Source organism: Tachypleus tridentatus, chromosome 2 (assembly GCF_004210375.1).
Source record: "Tachypleus tridentatus isolate NWPU-2018 chromosome 2, ASM421037v1, whole genome shotgun sequence".
In the NCBI taxonomy this organism is placed as follows: Eukaryota; Metazoa; Arthropoda; class Merostomata; order Xiphosura; family Limulidae; genus Tachypleus; species Tachypleus tridentatus.
The window spans coordinates 101970310-101988110 of NC_134826.1; the positions used below are offsets into that span (position 1 = coordinate 101970310).

A 17801-nucleotide genomic window follows, 5' to 3' on the forward strand; every position below is an offset into this window, starting at 1 on the left:
CAATGGGGAGTGCAGACATATCTTTCTGTTACTCCCATAGATTCTTTCTCTCGCCATGTCAAGAGGCTACTTTGGAAGTATGAGTTGACAAGTCTACTACTACTCCTGTCTCTGTACTCACCTTAGTCTCCAGTGAATGTTTGAACCCCTCTCCTTTGGTTTAGAGGTGAAGGACCATTATTCAGTCATGCATTAAATCATTGGAATTTCCTTCATATAACAAATACCTGCTCAATTAACCCAGAAAAAAATCCGTGGCAATTGACAGACCTCTTTTTACTAAACAAAGAGGTCATATGAAAAAAAAAGAGCACTTTGATATAGTAGAAATTTAGGTTTCCATCCTAATTTGAATGATCATCCCAAGTCTCTCTCCTTACAGAAAACTTTTCTCAGACTTGCCGATACTGTCATCTTTCAGCGGTTTTTCTTGCAAAAGAATAACAGCATGTGTGATGGACAAGTTTATGAAGGTGTGACTTTACTAATTCACCAGCATGCATTAATCATGTCTGCACCACTCATTATGTTACTGGAGGCTGTTGCTGTCCATTTCTCCATGAATATATCATCACAGTTTTTTGTTTTGTTTTACCTGTCACCAGAAAAGGGTTATGATCAAGCAGACTTTAGTGATTTTATTGAACAGTTTCCATCTTTCTTCTTCATGTTGGGAGATTTTAATAGATACAATTCCTTCTGGGGTGAATCTAATATTGATAGTAGTAGTTTTCCTGTTTGGAGTATGATTGGATCACAATCTCTCTTCAGCAGTGGTTCCTATACTTACTTTCACACACTTATTCAGTCTTTTACTGCTGTTGATTTATCAATCTATTCACTTTTTTTTATATTTTCTTCAATAGTGGACAGTAACTCACAGAACTGAGATTATTTTTACCATAATTCTGAGGGAGATCACCTATTGTCAGTATCACCCTATTCATGTGCTATAGTGAAAATTAGATCTGGTTGACTGGCTGTCTTTCACCATTTTCTCATAAGTTGCTGCCATTAGTCTTCCTACTGTTCATCACAACAGCTAACATTTTTTACCAATTTGAATATACAGACACTGCCTAGACCCATTGGACCTGACTCATAATCATTTGTATTTGTTACAGTTTATACACTAGTAACTTCTAAGATATTAAGTGTATCTTCTCAAAACTTGCTTTTGCACACAAAAAGTCAGATTTTTTAATGAAGTATTTTTATTAATATTTGTTCATGAAATTGTTGATTTTTAACAAGTATGAGAGCAATGTGATTTTCATTTTGAGATTAAAAATAACCTCTAAAACCTAATAAAGAAATATATAACTTTTTTTTTGAGTAACACTTTATATTTTTTTCTGTTGTTATATTTATTACTTGATTGCAAGACAACTTGTCAAATATGATGAAAAGAAAAATGGTAAAATCAGAAATAAAATGAGCAGCTGTATCTTTTTTTTTCTTCATTATTACTCAAGAGGTTTAAATGTACATTCCCTGAAAGTTTCAACTGTTAAACTTATCCCATAAATTTTCTGTTTATTTTACTTTCAACATCTAAGGTTAAATCCACTCTAAATAAAGCTCAAATCACTGATCATCTATGCTCATCCTTACACAGCATGACATAATACATCCTAGAGAGAAACAACCCACATGCAAAACAGAAGTGTCATTTATACATGCCTTGCTCTAAGAATAATGTTGGACTAAATGGCTAGTCAAGTTTTAACTGTGGTATGTTTTAATTTTACTGCAGTTTAGACAGTGAGAATAAAACAAATGGAGTAGGTGTAACTATGTATTGGCCTACAAAAGTGTACTGTTTTGGCTACCATATGTTACATACATGTGTAAATATGCATCTACATACTACTATTTACTCATAAATGTTTACATTTTAGTTAAATTTCTTAGAACGTAAAAAAAATACATTGAAAAACATTGATTTCAACTATGTACCCGTGTTATGAAATTCTGCACTCGTAAATACGTACTGTCACTAAGCCTTGTCTAGACTTCAGGGTGGAGTGTGTAAAGATAATAATTTTTATAGGCTTCAAACATTAACTTTTGAAAAATGGAAAAACATCAGATTACAGTATTAGTATCCTCAAAATCCCTGTAGTTTAGTAGGGTCTCAAAGTATATGTGGGTTGAAAAAATCCCATTCCTCTTCAGATAAACTACTTATTGATCACACATCTGTAGTTTTGGCGAAATTCTTTCTTTCACCTTCAAGTCACTTATAAACAACTCTCAAGATTACATAAATGGGAAAATTATATCTCTTGTGGTTATAAACTTGAGCTATGTAGCAGTAGGTGGTACCAGTTAAGAACTTTCAACTGATTGATTTGAAGGGCAGAACCACTCTAACAGATTTGCTAAGTATACTGATATCTCGGTAAATCATAGAGGTGGGAAATTCTTATTTTATATTTAGCTTGTCTATATCTCAAATTCAAGTTTTTATTTTGTAAGATTCTTGTATATGTTGTATGGTGGGCATAATAAAATAAAAATAGAGCAGTAAGACAACTGGACGTGTTATGTCACACACAAAAACCGATACTTAACATTTTTTCTTCATATCTTGTTTTAAATTTTAAAAAAATTAAAACGTATAATTCAAATTTAAATTATAAACTATGTTTTGATGCCAGCCTCATGGACATAAATAGTAAAAATGTTATTTAATACAAACTTTGAAAATAATGTTCTAAACCTCCAGGTGTGAGTAGGGACAAGAGAGTATTATGAAAGCACTGCACAACAAGGTGAAAATGCTGTATGAATAGAGCATGGTGAGATGGATAATTTTTTATGGCTACCAACTAGTGGAAATTTATACTGACAACACCCTACAACTAAATGAACTGGTTACATTGTTCATCTGATCCCAAAAACCTTGATCATTTCCCATGGAATCTACATCTGTGGTGGTACTATGATTGGAAGCCATTCACAGATATCCATTCCACTTTTACCAGTTTGATAGAAAAATGTTTTTCCAAATGCATGGTGCAAAGCCTTTTGTCATCTCTTTTTTTAAGCTAATTTTTTCTAATTATGTTCAGCCATTCATTGTGTTAATTATAGTGGTTCTCACTCATCTTACATTTGTTCATATCCAGTGGGGGCAGAAGAAAAAGATACAGCATTTGAAAACAGTTTGCAATATTTCTTACCCCGTGGGGTTTAAAATTACTGTCCATCACTCCATCCCAGACATAATGCTGCTGCACTTTATTCCACTGCTACAGTGGGGGTGCAGACAGATCTCTCCATGTTTTGAATCATTCCCAAACCATGTGAAGTCTTTTGCCCTTCATGGTTAAGAAAGATGATGAATCAACATCAATACCATCTCTATCCCTACCATTCCTTCCAGCAGATCCCCAGATCCACTTTCTTTGGTTTTGGATTTGAGCATTTCCTCAGATCCATCTGATTCTCTGGCCCTGAGATGCAGTGATTGTTTGTTCACACCCTCAGTAGCTAGAATCTTTTTCCAATGACCCCCTTTGTGTGGACTCCTGTATGTGGTGAGGGGACCTCCCAGGAAAGGTTCTGTTCTTTCAGTTTACCTCCTTTGGGACTGAAGCATCTACCCATGTGTTTGCCATGTGTGGCAACCCGTGAAGGGGAGGAGAGGATCCTGGTGGTTGAGGGTTCCAACCCTAACACACCACTTTGACCTTGAATTCCTGTAGATGGGCTCTCTTTCACTGCTCTTCCAGAACTTGATCCTGCCATTGTCTGTAAGCCATCAATAGATGACTGTGTGGCAACAGTGACTGACTGTATTGTACAAGTAGCTACTCAATGTATTCCTAAAACCTCGATGCATTTTCCACAATATCCTCATCCATGGTGGAATCCTGCCTGCCATATGGCATGGAAGGCTCAAAAATGGTCCTGGGATACATTTTGTAGGTATCCCACACTCTTGAACCACATCGCTTTCCAGCAGACCCATGCATGTGCTTGGTGGGTAAGACATCTAAGCCAGAAGGAATCTTGGATTAAGTTCACAGCCAGCATATCTTCTGTTGCCAGTTCCAAAGTCATATGGGACAATATTCAAAAGGTCAATGGGCAATATAATTCTGTCCTCCTCTCGATCTTGCTCTCTGATGGCTAAGGAGTAGTTGATACTCGGAGAATTGCTGATACTCTAGGTGAAAGCTTTTGCCAGATATCTAGCACTTCTGCTTCTTCATCCACATTCTTAGCCATTGAACCTTGGGCAGAGAGATCATCTCTTTCCTTTTAAGCTGATTGTCTCTATGACTATAATCGTCCCTCTACACTGGTGGAACTCAAACTGGCCCTTCATCTGTCTGGAAGTACATTGGTTGTTCCTGATGATATACACTATGAGATGCTGTGCCATCTATCTCCTGCTTCTCTTGCTATTTTTCTGATTTTTTTAACTGGATCTGGCAGGAGAATGTTTTGACCAATGCCTGGTGCCAGGCTATTGTCCTACCTTTCTCTAAGCCTGGGAAGGATCTCAAGATTCCTTCAAACTACCATCAAATTGCTTTGACGAGCTGTCTCTCTAAGACCTCAGAGAGGGTGGCTAATGCTCGTTTTGTTTGGTTTCTTGAATCAAACAACCTCCTCTTGCCCACCCAGTGTGGGTTCCGACAACAGCATTCCACCATGGACCACCTGATTCACCTTTTCTACAGGAACTTTGAGTTCCTCAGGGCTGTGTTTTGAGTGCTACACTTTCAGTGTAAGATTAATGCCACCACTAAACAACTCCCTCTAACTGTTGCAAACGGGCTCTGTGTCAACAACTTTCACTTCTCATGTCAGTTGTCAAACATGAGGTATATTGAGCAGGAGCCACAGACTGTACTCAATCATTTACTGAAGTTGACCACAGCAAATAGCTTTAACTTCTTTCTCTCTAAAGCCGTTTGCATGCACTTTTACTGCCAACAGGATATTCCTGAACTTTGTATCGGCAAAGTTGTGCTGCCTGTGGTCCCTGAGACAAAGTTCTTGGGGCTTATCTTTGACCGTAAGCTGACATTTATACCACACATCAAGTAGCTATGGGTTAAATGTACAATGCACTGAACATCCTCTATGTCCTCTCTTCCATCACCTGGGAATTGGATCAATGTTCTGTGCTAAAGATATGTCGTTCCCTTATTCGTTTAAAACTCGACTATGGATCACTGGTCTATGGCTCTGCCAGGACTTTGGCCTTAAAGATGCTGGACTCCATTCATCATCACGGACTTTGGCTCTGCACCGGAGCTTTCTGGACTTCCCCAGTTCAGACCTTATACATAGAATCTCATGAACCTTCTTTGCACTTCTGCTGTTTGCAACTGTCTTTACTATATACTTCGAAACTTTGTTCCTTGCCAGAGCATCCTACCTGGGGTTGTGTTTTCCTTCCTCGGTGGGCCATACTTTTTCAGAACAGACAGTCTGCCATTGCTCCTTTCGGCCTTCGTATCAAGACGCAGTTGGATGAATTAGGTCTTTCCTTGGCTAACATTGCTGTATCTACTGGTCAGCTCACTCCACCATGGCTTTTTACAGTCCCCAAATGTGACCTATCTTTATGTCATCTGAGAAAAGCAGACACTTCCAATTGGAAATACTGTCTGTTATTTGCTGAACATCTTTCGAACCATCCCTCCATTCCTATTTATATGACGGCACCATTTTAAACATGTTCTGTCGCAATGTTTGTTCATAACTTTAGACAGTGCTATTGCTGATGGTGATATTGTCCACCTTGGAAATGTTCTTAGTTTTTTAATTTATACATTATACCTTTTTTAATGTTATTCCCATTTAAGAATCACAGCCCATCTAGTTCAGTTTGAAATCAGAAAACGGCCGTAACATAAAAATAACTCAAAACTAGGACTGAAAGGGCCAACTTCAGGTGACTAATGCTGCTGTTTGAACTACCTGTTGAGTTGTGAGAATTACAATTGTGCTAGAGAAAGTCCTCTACAACTTGTATTACTGTAGTTTTTCTTTTAACATTGTAGACTAGATCTAAACATTGGTTTTATGCTTTTTTTTAACTTTGTTGTTGTTGTTTTTTTACCTTAATTTTCTTTTATGAATTTTACTAAATTTACATTAACTTTTTACTGGATGTTTGGCAGAGATAGCCTAACTGCTTTGTACTATAAAACACCAAATCAACCAACCAACCAATCTTCCAATGACAGACGCTTGCCCCATTCAACGCAGGGTAGAATCTGTGGAGGTTGTTAGACCTTCTTTGAATAAAGAAAAAAGAAGTGGTTAAAAATAATAGGCTCTCCACCAAATCTACCTGCTCATAAGTAGAAATGGCCACTTTGATACAGTGGAATTGTTAAGGTTTATGTTATAATCTGGATGACATCAAAACACTGATTGATTCTTACCATCATGTGTGTCTTTTCATACAAGAAACATTTCTGAAAACTGCTTATCTAGTCACCTTTCAGCAGATTTCTTTGTACAGAAATTATAGTTTGTGTGATGGACAAATGCATGTAGGGGTGGCACTGCTGGTCAATCAGCATGTACCCACCCTGTTTTTGCCACTTGACACACCCTTGGAGGCTGTAGCCATCTGTGTTTCCTTGGGTCTTACCATCATTGTTTGTTCTCTCTACCTATTTCCTGGAGAGACCTATGATCAATCAAACCTTGGTGCTGTTGTTGAATAGTTGCCACCTCCACTTTTAATCCTGAGAGACTTTAATGGGCATAAACTCCTCTGGGGATGTGCTGATATTGATGGGAGGTCACTCTGTAGAGCATATGCTCTCAAATCACAACCTTTCTCTCTTCAGTATTGGTTCTTATATTTTATTTTCATGCACGTAGTTAGTCTTTTACTGCTATTGATCTATCAATCTACTCCCCATCACTGTTCTCCCAATTTTCATGGAGGATTGACAGTAACCCACGGGGCAGTGATCATTATCCTATCATTTTGAGAGAGACTTGTTGTGATTGATGTCACTCAACCCGAGTGCCCCAGTGAAAGCTGGATCAAGCCAACTGGCCTTCTTTCAGCACTTTTGCAGAACTTGATCCTGCCATTGTATGTAAGCCATTAATAGATGACTACATGGTAAAAGTGAGTAACTGTATTATCTAGGTAGCTGCTCAATGTATTCCTAAAACCTGAGCATGTTTTCCATGGTATCCTCGTTTGGGTGGAATCCTACTTGCCTTATGAGACAGAAGGCTCAGAAACGGGCCTGGGATAACTTTTGTAGGTATACCACACTTTGAAAATCATCACTTTTTAGTGGCCACATGCACATTAAAGCCAGAAGAAATATTGGAGTAAATTCACAACCAGCATCATTTCCACCACCAATTCCAAAGTTATATGGAACAAGATTTGGAAGGTCATTGGGCAGAATAATTCTGTCCCTTTTTCGATCTTGCTTTCTGATGGAAAGTAGATAAGGTAAAAGATAATAACAAATGCTTTTGAAATAATATACAAATCTGTCTTTAAAATTAGAGCTTAAGAAACAGCATTAAAAATGCATGCTATTTCATGCTAATTGTTCACCCTTAGTATTATTCCTTCTTGTAAATTAGTTATAAGACAAACTTCTCAGCTCCCAAAATCAATGTTTATGAACAAGGAATCACATTATTACATGCTTGAGATTAGTAAACTTAATTCTTATCATAAAGTTCTGTTTTATTTTCTATCTGTCTTTCATCTACAGTAGCTCTGTTGATAATGTTCTGTTTTGTTTTCCAATAAAACACATACGTTAGTTCTGTTCATAATGTGTTTTTTTCCCAGATGTCAGATTTCTAAATTAGCTTTATTTTTAATGTCTTATTTTGTTTTCTAGAATTCAGACATCTGCCAAGTTTTGTTTTCCAAGGGTCAGAGATCTATGTTAGTTATGTTTATAATGTTCTATTTTGTTGGCCCAGCATGGCTAGGTGGCTAAGGCACTTGGCTCATAAGCTGAGGGTTGCAGTTTCAAATTCCATTCACACCAAACATATTTGCTTTTTCAGCCATGGAGGCATTATAATGTGACAGTCAGTCTCACTATTTGTTGGTAAAAGAGTAGCCCAAGAGTTGGTGGTGGGTGATGATGACTAGCTACCTTCTCTCCTATCTTACACTATAAAATTAGGGATGGCTAGTGCAGATAGCCCTTGAGTACCTTTGCTCAAAATTTAAAACAAATCAAAATCAAATCCATTTTGTTTTCCAATCGTCAGTTACCTACATTAATTTTTTTCATAACGAAATATTTTGTTCCCCAATGGTCAGAAATCTGTTTTTGTTCTGTTCATGATGTACTGTTTTTGGTGTTTTTTTTCAGCATTCAGACATAGCAGCTCTTCTGATAAAGTACAGTACTGTAGTAAATGCCACTGACCGTTGGGGTTTTACTCCACTTCACGAAGCTGCCCAGAAGGGTCGAACTCCTCTGTGTGCACTATTGGTAAGTGGAAGTTTGCTTTAATGTTTAAGAATTTCAATATTGAAGTGTGTTACAGTGTTTTTTTATGTGATAAGAACTTTGTTAATGATTTTTTGTTCTTTTTCTACATGTTTAGTTAGCACACGGAGCTGATCCATCAGTACAGAACCATGAGGGACAGACTCCATTAGACCTTGCCACTGTAAGTTTATCTGATTATTTTTTCACAATTTTTATAGTTGCATAAATTAACTGTAGAATTCTCTAGTGTATGTGATACAAGAAAAGGAAAAAAAAAACAACAAATTGGTGAGCATTCACCTTCAACATACACACAGTGTCTCAGAAATTGGCATTTATATCTGAAAACTAAAAACCTTCTTTTATTACATTCTGTTTAATATGAATATAGTTATTTTCTTAGAAAAAGTGAAAGTCTGTACTCTTAACCAGAGCCATTTCATGCCTTTCAGCTACTCACATGCAGAAATTTTTGTTGCCCCCCCAACATCTGTATATAAGGGTAACTGTTTTCTTATATTCTTATTTGTAATTTTAATATATGAGCTGTGCGCAAATTTCAACTTATTGCAGCTTGGTGCAGCTTATTTATTAGTCATCTCATATTCATTTGAAATAATTACCAAACTACTAAGTCTTTTGTGAGTTGTTGTGATCTAAGATGACTTTTTCAAAATTTTTAATATTGAAAATCACCTTTTTCATGATGCTACTGATACTGGTACTTTAGAAAAATACTTAAGGTGACAAATATATCTGGAAATACTAAATACAGATCATTTTTAAACAAGATATCAGATGGTGTAAAACTGATCAGTACCATATAAAATGTCTATCTCATCCAATTTCATTGCATCAATGTCAGTTTCATTTTTATGTTCACTACAAAGTTTTAACTGTAAATTTTCACTGTATATATTTTTGTCTCATCACTATTGCTGTATTTAAATTTCAAAATATAATAAAGAAAATGAAACACTCCATTGTTCTCTTTTCATTATTCAGATTTTTTGATTATGTGATTTCATTGTTGTTCCAAAAATTAAAAAATTAAAAATTTATTTTGAAAGTTCTGTGCAGATCATCAATAGGTTTGTTGGCATGTTTCTAGTTACTGTTTAAAATTCTTACTACTGGTGATCTCCAAAGTAACCTTTATGGTTTCCATACTATGAATTTTGTTTTTTGTATCTTCATGAAGTTTTGCAAACTTTTAGTAAGCATTGTCTTTTCTAGACAAAAAAAAATTTTAGTGAAATATTTTCACTAAAAATTTCTTCATGAATATATGAAATTAAACTGTTGACTGCTTTGCTTACAAAGTGATTTTAAGTTAAGATCAGAAATACGTTTCTTCACCTGAAAATTGTTAAATTTTCATTATTTAAAAAAAAACCTAAGTTTAAAATTTTTTCTATAAAACTCATGGAAAAAAAGGGTATGTTCAATGGATAGAATTACCTGCATAATAATTAAAATAAGTTGTGTTTCTTGCATACTTTTCATGTTCATCTTCAGTGAGGGTATTTTGAATTTGATCTGGTTGCCTGTAGGATATGGAGCACAGTTTTCTACTTGGAATACATTATCATGTCAAGGATATCCTATTTTAAAGATTCATAGTACATCTAAGTTTTAATTTCCTTATTTCAAAAAATTCCTTAACTTCAATTTGATGCAAAAGTTCACAAAACTTGCAGACTAGAATACTTCTTGATGTAGGCTGATGTTTCACTAATAGATAGAATGTAGATTGAATTAAATGCACTGTTTACCCATTTTTTCTTCAAAATCCTTATAACATGTTTGAAGATAAGAAACTTCCTGCAAGTCTCAACTAATGCTATGCCCACTTTCTACACATAGATTTGTGAATTCTCAACCAATTAAAATTAACTCTCTCGATACAAGCTCAGTCAATTTGGCCAACCACATGACTTCTTTGTAATCTTTTGAAGTTTTTTTTTATATTTAATGCTTCTAATTTTTAGTATAGTATGTATATCTTCACAAAATTTGGCACTCTTTCACATATAGCCAATTTTCAATGAAGTTTTTCTAATAAACTAAAATAAAGATTAATTCATGAATATATTGAGTATTTGTTGGTACTCTGTCTCAAATTGACATTTAACCTTTTGGAGCATAACTTTATATGGTATATCATTTGATATATGAAAACCTTGACTTCCTATTGTTTATAGGTAATGTATAATTAAGTGTAAGAAAGAACTATTAACAAATTATGAAAGAGAGGATGTGATAGGTTGGTCTGGCAGGTGGGGTTTGATTTTCTATTTGATAGTTCTAAATACCAAACAGAATTGAAGACTAAAAAAATGTGGTTTATCTGAGAAATTATGATTTTGTAGAGAGTAATTTACATTTAATTTTTTACTTTTTTGAGGGGTGATGGATAGAAAAGGATAAAATGGCATGTTAAAAGTAAATGCCATGTTTGTCACACTGTGGGAAATTCAGAGTTTTGTTTAAGTATTTCCTTGTAGAAATAAGAACTTAAAATTTATGTACTGTTAAAATATAGATTATTAGCTAAAACTTTATGCTATTCTAATTAGTATAACATAAAGTATTTTAGTAAAAGTTTGAATGTAAGACACTAAAACCTTGTATCTTCCACGGTAACAGATACCACGAGGATAGGATAAATTGATGTTTATAACCGATAGAAAGACCATATTTTAAAGTACCATATTTCAATAGTTGTTTTGAAATTGGCATGAAGAATTCCATGGAGAACATGTCAAACTGCTCTTAGCATTGTTTCTCACCTATAAATGTGATAATTAGATAGACAATTAAATTTATTTATGTTTTATTTTTATATTTTAGTTATTTTTTGTGTTATGTTTCAAAATGCACATTAGAAAAGTTCAATATTTATTTAAAATACAAGCCAAATTGCTTAAATTCATAATGCTCAGTGTAGTAGGGGAATGTTCCAACATTCTGACTGAGACTAAAGTGTCTCTGCCTGTGATACACCAATAATGCTTGTTGATGTATGTCATGATTCAAAGTAGTACTAAAGAAAAGAAAAGGGGAAGTAAAACATCCAAAATGATCTACATGTGAAAAAAGTAAAAATTATTTAAAATTGTTGAACAAAAAATTAGATGAAATTGATTAAACAATACACTAGTGATAATACATGAAATATTCACTGTTTGATTATTAATGATCTCGATACAAAAATAACAAATATTTCCTCAGAATACTTTATTAAAACAGTCTTGTTCTTTTTGTAAAAAAATACATGTAATCATTAACAAAATCTCACCAATTGTTGTGAAGATGTGTCAACAAATCCCAGAGTTATTGTAAGTATTGTTTAACTGTGTATAATTCTCCAAATGAGAAGTAGCTCAATGTGTTCAACCCTGTAACCATCAGGCTACGTTGCCAGTTATATTTAAACACTTTCTATTATGTCCTCATTGTTAGCATTGTCACACCCTAGTATTACATCCTGTCATTACAAACATCAGATGCATCATCCTTGATGACCAATGATTCGTTTGGTTTAATCTCATCATAATTGGGAGTATCATTCTCATCATGAATGCAAGTATTTGGTTTTTTAGATGATTTCACATCTGAAGTTACTTTAGTTCCAGCATAAAGCTGCACATGCATCTGCTCAAAATTGTGAGTAAATGGTGTTTCACTGTATCAGGGTACTTTGTTTTGGAATAATTTCAATTGTTCTTCATGCTTAATTGAAAACTGTTGCAATTTTGTTTGATTCAGTACAATCAACGCAGCTGCACTATTATTCATTCCAGCATTGGTTTACAAACCACCTACAGCATTTCATTTGGCAATGATATAATTTTCTTTATTATAGTACTGAACTTTAAATGCCAAATCTTTTAAAATGTCTATCAGTTGGATCTTTCCCATTTTCAGTCTCCTTGTGGATGAACAGGAAAAATTCCTTTCTGGTCATTCTGTTACCTTTGAGGATTATTGCTTTGAATGATTACTTTCTTTATATCTATGAAATCGTTATTTACAGATTAGCAAGGCTTTAGTAATTGTTATATAGTGCTTCAATCATGTTTAAGATGTTCATCAGAAATGTGATCATACATGTAGTATGTATATCAAAATTATTTAGCTCCTTCTGTTCATACTCCAAACACTCTTGTTTTGAAAATTATAACCTATTCATCCATTTCAACTCGTATTTTTTATCATAATGCTTAAGGGTTTTTTTTGGAAATACATTTGTTCCAATTTCATCTTGTAATCTATCACAATGTATACTGTCATACAAGGCATATTTTACAATAAACTATCAGTTTGAATTCGCTAATTCTGAACACTTAAGTAATGTGTTCCATAAACAGCATGCAAATATTTTTATATGTATTACACTGTCTCTTATACTTCTCTTTCTCGAATGTCTCTACGTCTACTAAATAGACGTAATTCCTTCTCACTTAACAAATGCTCAAAGCATCATCTTGACATTGCAATAAACTCATCTAGTACATTGGTTAGTCGTTTGATTTCTGAAAATGGTAACAATTTACATAACATTACCAGTATTACACTTCATTGAATACTTCTTTCTGTCAATTGATGTTCTGTTACTAATGCATTCATCATAGTTTGGTTATCTTTAATCTGATTTGATATTTTCTCAGATGTGACTAAAGCAATACTCTTACTGTTGTTGTAAAAATGATCTTTCACAGTGCAGAAAATGCTTGTTCTGCAAAATGTACTATCCTTCCCTTCCCTTCATTATTGAAGTCACACCAGGTCTTTTCTTTATATTTCTATAACCAAGGAATGAGTTATGTCCACAACTTGATAGCAGTTGCAGCATTTATCAAAGGCAAGAGTACCTGCTCAATACATGTAGCTTCTTGACTAGGAGTCATCATTCTTATGCATTTAAGATTGCATTCCTCGGTGATGGGTTTCTCCTTGTAATCATCATCTACATACAGATTGGAAATAATTTTTCTTTTTCATCCTATTACATGTGACACTGGTGGGTTAAACTTGTCAAATTGCATGAGATTCATAGCCACACTTATGGGACATCTTCACTGATGGATCAAGACCATCACAAGTACATCTCCAAAGGCTATGGACATAGCATTTGCCACAATGAGGACTTTGCACTTGCATGTTAACTTTAGCATATCCATGGTGGAAAATTTTTCATTTCTCTCTAACCATATTTGTCCACTACAAATTGAATACAGTTTTGAGCATTTCAAAAAAAAAAAAAAAAGCCACATCCATGACCAATTAAAAACTAACAAAAACGTCCTGGCATGGCTAGTGAACTGCATAAAAAAATTTTCTGTTGCTCCAGAATCCCATTTCAATATTGCTTCCTTCAGTAATTTTTATTTTTTGTTTTTCTATTAGCCATCTGTGGAAATAAATATAAATCTGTAAAATTTATACATTTCAATAAATACTGTGTTGGAACCAGACAGACAAAAATGGAGAAAAACAACCATTATTTTAAATTATGAAAGCATGGATTAACAAACAGGACTACAAATAATACATTAAACTGTGTGTGTACAATATATGCAAAATTTTAGGGTTGCTGTCTTCTTCGTAGATAGCTTTTTTAAGAAATGGGAAAAAATAACAGTTCAAATAACAGGAAAAATGAAAAATATAGCAGTAAAAGTACACTTATAATTTACCTCTTTATAAAGTACATGTTGAACTTGTTCATATAAACATATTTGACATGCTCTATAGGAAATAACAGGATTATTATACATGAGGTGGAGGTCAGCATGGATTTAAAAAATAGTGAAAGAAGCATGTGTTTTGGGGATGATTTAACATTTGTTGGTCATTGGTAGTGCAATAGTAATATACCTCCACCATTCTGCTAACTGTCCCTGTATGCTGTCATGCACATCAGTATTTTTCTCAGTTTTAACAGGTTCTTTTATTTGCCAATTAATAGCAGTACAATTCAGAAACCTCAGAATGTCGTCTTTTTTTTTTGGAAAACTTTCAAACTCACTTTGGTGATTTATAATTTTGTCCACTTTTTAATCATCTAATAATGCATGATCATGCCTACCATGAGAGGCTCTGAATTAACAATCTGACAATTAACAGTGTACTGTTCTGTATTTTGTTATATTGATATGAAAGTTTTTCCACAGTATCTTTTGGTTACCCATTTCATTGCACTAATGAATTAAAAGACCCTGTTCCTAGCCACCTAGGCAAGTTAAAAGCTGACATACTGCAGTGATTCATTAACAGCATTGTTTGAGAAGTTCTGATGCTAATAATAATAGCTTCTACTAAAAGGCCTGAAGTTAGACCATCACTAGGCTGAGATGACCAGTGACTCAAATTATTGTTGGAAGTTTATTGTAAGCTTTCATTATTGTCATTTAAACTCTGAAATTTTTAGAAAGTGTAACAGATTAGCATCTAATTTTATTCATTGTAACCATGAAAAGAGTTCTGTGATGATTTCCAGCTCAGAGGAAGGAAAAACATTCCAAATAAGGAAGATTTAGATTAGTTCAGACAAATTTTTATATTTTATTCAGGGAAGGTGGCATGAAATTTTACAGAATGATTAGTTTCATTTTTTTTGGTTATATTAATATTTCAGTATTAAAAATATATGATATTTATGGTATGTGTGACATATATTTATACAAAAATATACATTTCTCAAATATTAAAGTTATCACAGTGATACATTGGAAGACTGTTAGCTGTGTCACTGAATAAATGGGAAGAAAGAATGACTTTGAAGGGTGGTGGGATGTTATTGCAAATCATATTTTGTTAGCTTTTAGTCATAGAATTTTTTTTTGTCTGATAATTAGGAACTCTGTGCTATATCACTTTTTCTGTTGTAGAATGTGTATGTAGTATATCTTTCAACATTGAAAATAGTGTTTTTATTCTGGTTTTTACAAAAAGCATTTTAAACAATTGTCTGTGAAATTTGAATTACTTGTTATTTGAAAAATTTACTTATGATGAGCAGTGTTACTGTGATTTTGTAATTGTATGGGCCAGTCTATGCATTTTTTGGCTGGAAATTCTTTTGTCACTGCTTGTATAACATCTTTTTTTTTTGGTTTTTAAAATAAAAATATTTTTATATGAAACTGATCTGCAATCTCACATCACTACAAACTTGACAACATCACCTTTAGGTTTTTTTTTTTTATTGTATCTGTTTAATTTCGGCACTTTAATACTTCCAGTGTTTTTATTTCAGGCTGAAGACGTACGCTGTCTGCTTATGGATTCTATGCCAGCTCATGCAGTAACCCTTGCTCCCACTAGTAAAACACTTCCCCCAGCAGGAAATATTTCTCCAGTTCCTGCTAATGGGTTAGTACTACATTTTGTTTTGTATTTTTCGACACTTGTGAGTTATTTATGAAACTTTGAACCATTAATATTCAGAGAGATGGTTCATTGATAGTGAATATTTTATTCACAGTACTTTCTTTTACTACTTGTGTTTATTGAGTAGGTTTTTTGCTTTGTTTTCAGATGATTAGAAAATTTTTTATTCAGTTTAATGTTTACATTACTGGCAAATTATAAAAATTTGTTGTTTATTTTGTAAGCTACAAGTGGATTCAATTAGAAGGGCTATCATGAAATGTGATACTTTTCACATTTTGTAAAAAACAAAGAGAACTTTAGCTCTGCATAAAAATATATCTATGTTTCAGCTTTGCATTAAAAAATTACACAAGTAAAATATTACTTACTTCAGGAAAATAAATATACCAGTATTTGTGGAAGGTAAATGTATTTAATATATGTAAATTCTTTATATATGCTTTATACTTTTGAAACCTAACTATGCTTGATGTTTTATCATTGAAAAACGTTATAAATGCTTTCATACAGATACAAATTACCACAAAAAACATTTTTATGAATGTTAAGAACATCCAAAGAAACTAAAAATGGCAAATCTGTGGTTTGTTCCTATGTTTAAACTTCCTGTTTGATTCTTCTGTTTATCTTACAAGAGCTCAGGGTAATTTACTTTATTTGCTTTATATTGATGAAAATAGCTTATAATAAGCTCAATTGAACTGTATTTAAATGTTGTCTCTAGCTATTTCCAGATATGTGCTGTTTTAGCAATTGTTCAAACCTCATGACATCAAAAAAAAAAGGTAAGAATGAAGCCAAGAATAATAAAATCACCAACAGATGATTAAAATCACATGAGAAATGTTTGTTATTAGTTATTAGCATATATAAACTTTTGATTTCAGATGGGCAGAAAAAATCCTAAACAGAATAGTTAATGCCATTGTTTAAGATGGATGGTGAACTTTTTGAGAGTGTGTGCCCCAGTTGGGGATAATCTTCTAAACAGTTTTCACATGCCCATAGTAATTTTTAGCAGCAGATTATCATTTATTATTATTATTCTGAATTATTTTAAATGAAACAACTTTAGGAGTTACATGTTGTTAATAACTATAGTAATTCACAAGAAATAAAATTGATATAGTAACAATAATAATGGAATTTTTTTAAGGAAAAAGGAGTCCTCTTGCTTATTTGCATGTATTCAGTGTTTTACTATTAACAGAAAGTATTTTGTGAAATGATAAGCTTTGTTTCTTATTATATGGCATAAAAATTTTAAAAACAAGGAAAGGAAAATAAGCTTATTTTACACTCAGTGAGACTTTTTGTACTGCACCAATGATGATAGATATTTTATATCAAGCTTGCATTTGGTTGTTTTGAAAGCTATGTGTGCAGCACTAGTTACATCAGCAAGTCTATTCCTATAATTATACTTTACAAAGTTCATCACTGAAAATAATGGCTCACATAAATATGTTGATGAAAATACTGTTAAAACTGCCACTGCAACATTTTTCAGACAGTCAAAAGCTTCAGGAATAGAATTCCAGAGTTTCAAAATCTCATTTTCTGTAATTTTCTGCATTATTCCAGTCACTAACTAATCTCTTTCAATATTTACTAGTTCAGCTCTTAAGTCAACAAATTTTTGCCTTTAAATTGAGCTGCTTTCTAAATCAATCAGTTGCATCTCAAAATTGTCCTAGTCAATCCACTGCAACATTTCCAAATTAAGTTTGTCTAATGTTCCACTGTCTGCATATTTTATGAATTTTGCAGTGTCTTCAAATAACTTGAACTTATTAAATCTTAAAGAAAATTCTTCAAAAGTTGAATTAATAATGCTTGAAAATTACATTTGCAAGCTCTAAATGTATATTTTCTCATGAATTTCAATATCTGTCATGTTTTTTAGGTTTGGGAAACAGTTGAAAGTGT

The 17801-nt window shown here is 33.3% G+C and overlaps 1 protein-coding gene across 2 annotated transcripts in view; it reads left to right on the forward strand.

The window, feature by feature from the left end:
• Positions 1-17801, forward strand: part of Tnks (tankyrase) — a 101274-nt gene that overhangs the window by 54807 nt on the left and 28666 nt on the right. For both annotated transcript variants that reach the window (XM_076489839.1, XM_076489838.1), the window contains exons 18-20: positions 8349-8471; positions 8587-8652; positions 15736-15851. In XM_076489839.1, coding sequence (XP_076345954.1) covers positions 8349-8471; positions 8587-8652; positions 15736-15851 — 305 coding nt within the window. The remainder of the gene's footprint in view (positions 1-8348; positions 8472-8586; positions 8653-15735; positions 15852-17801) is intronic.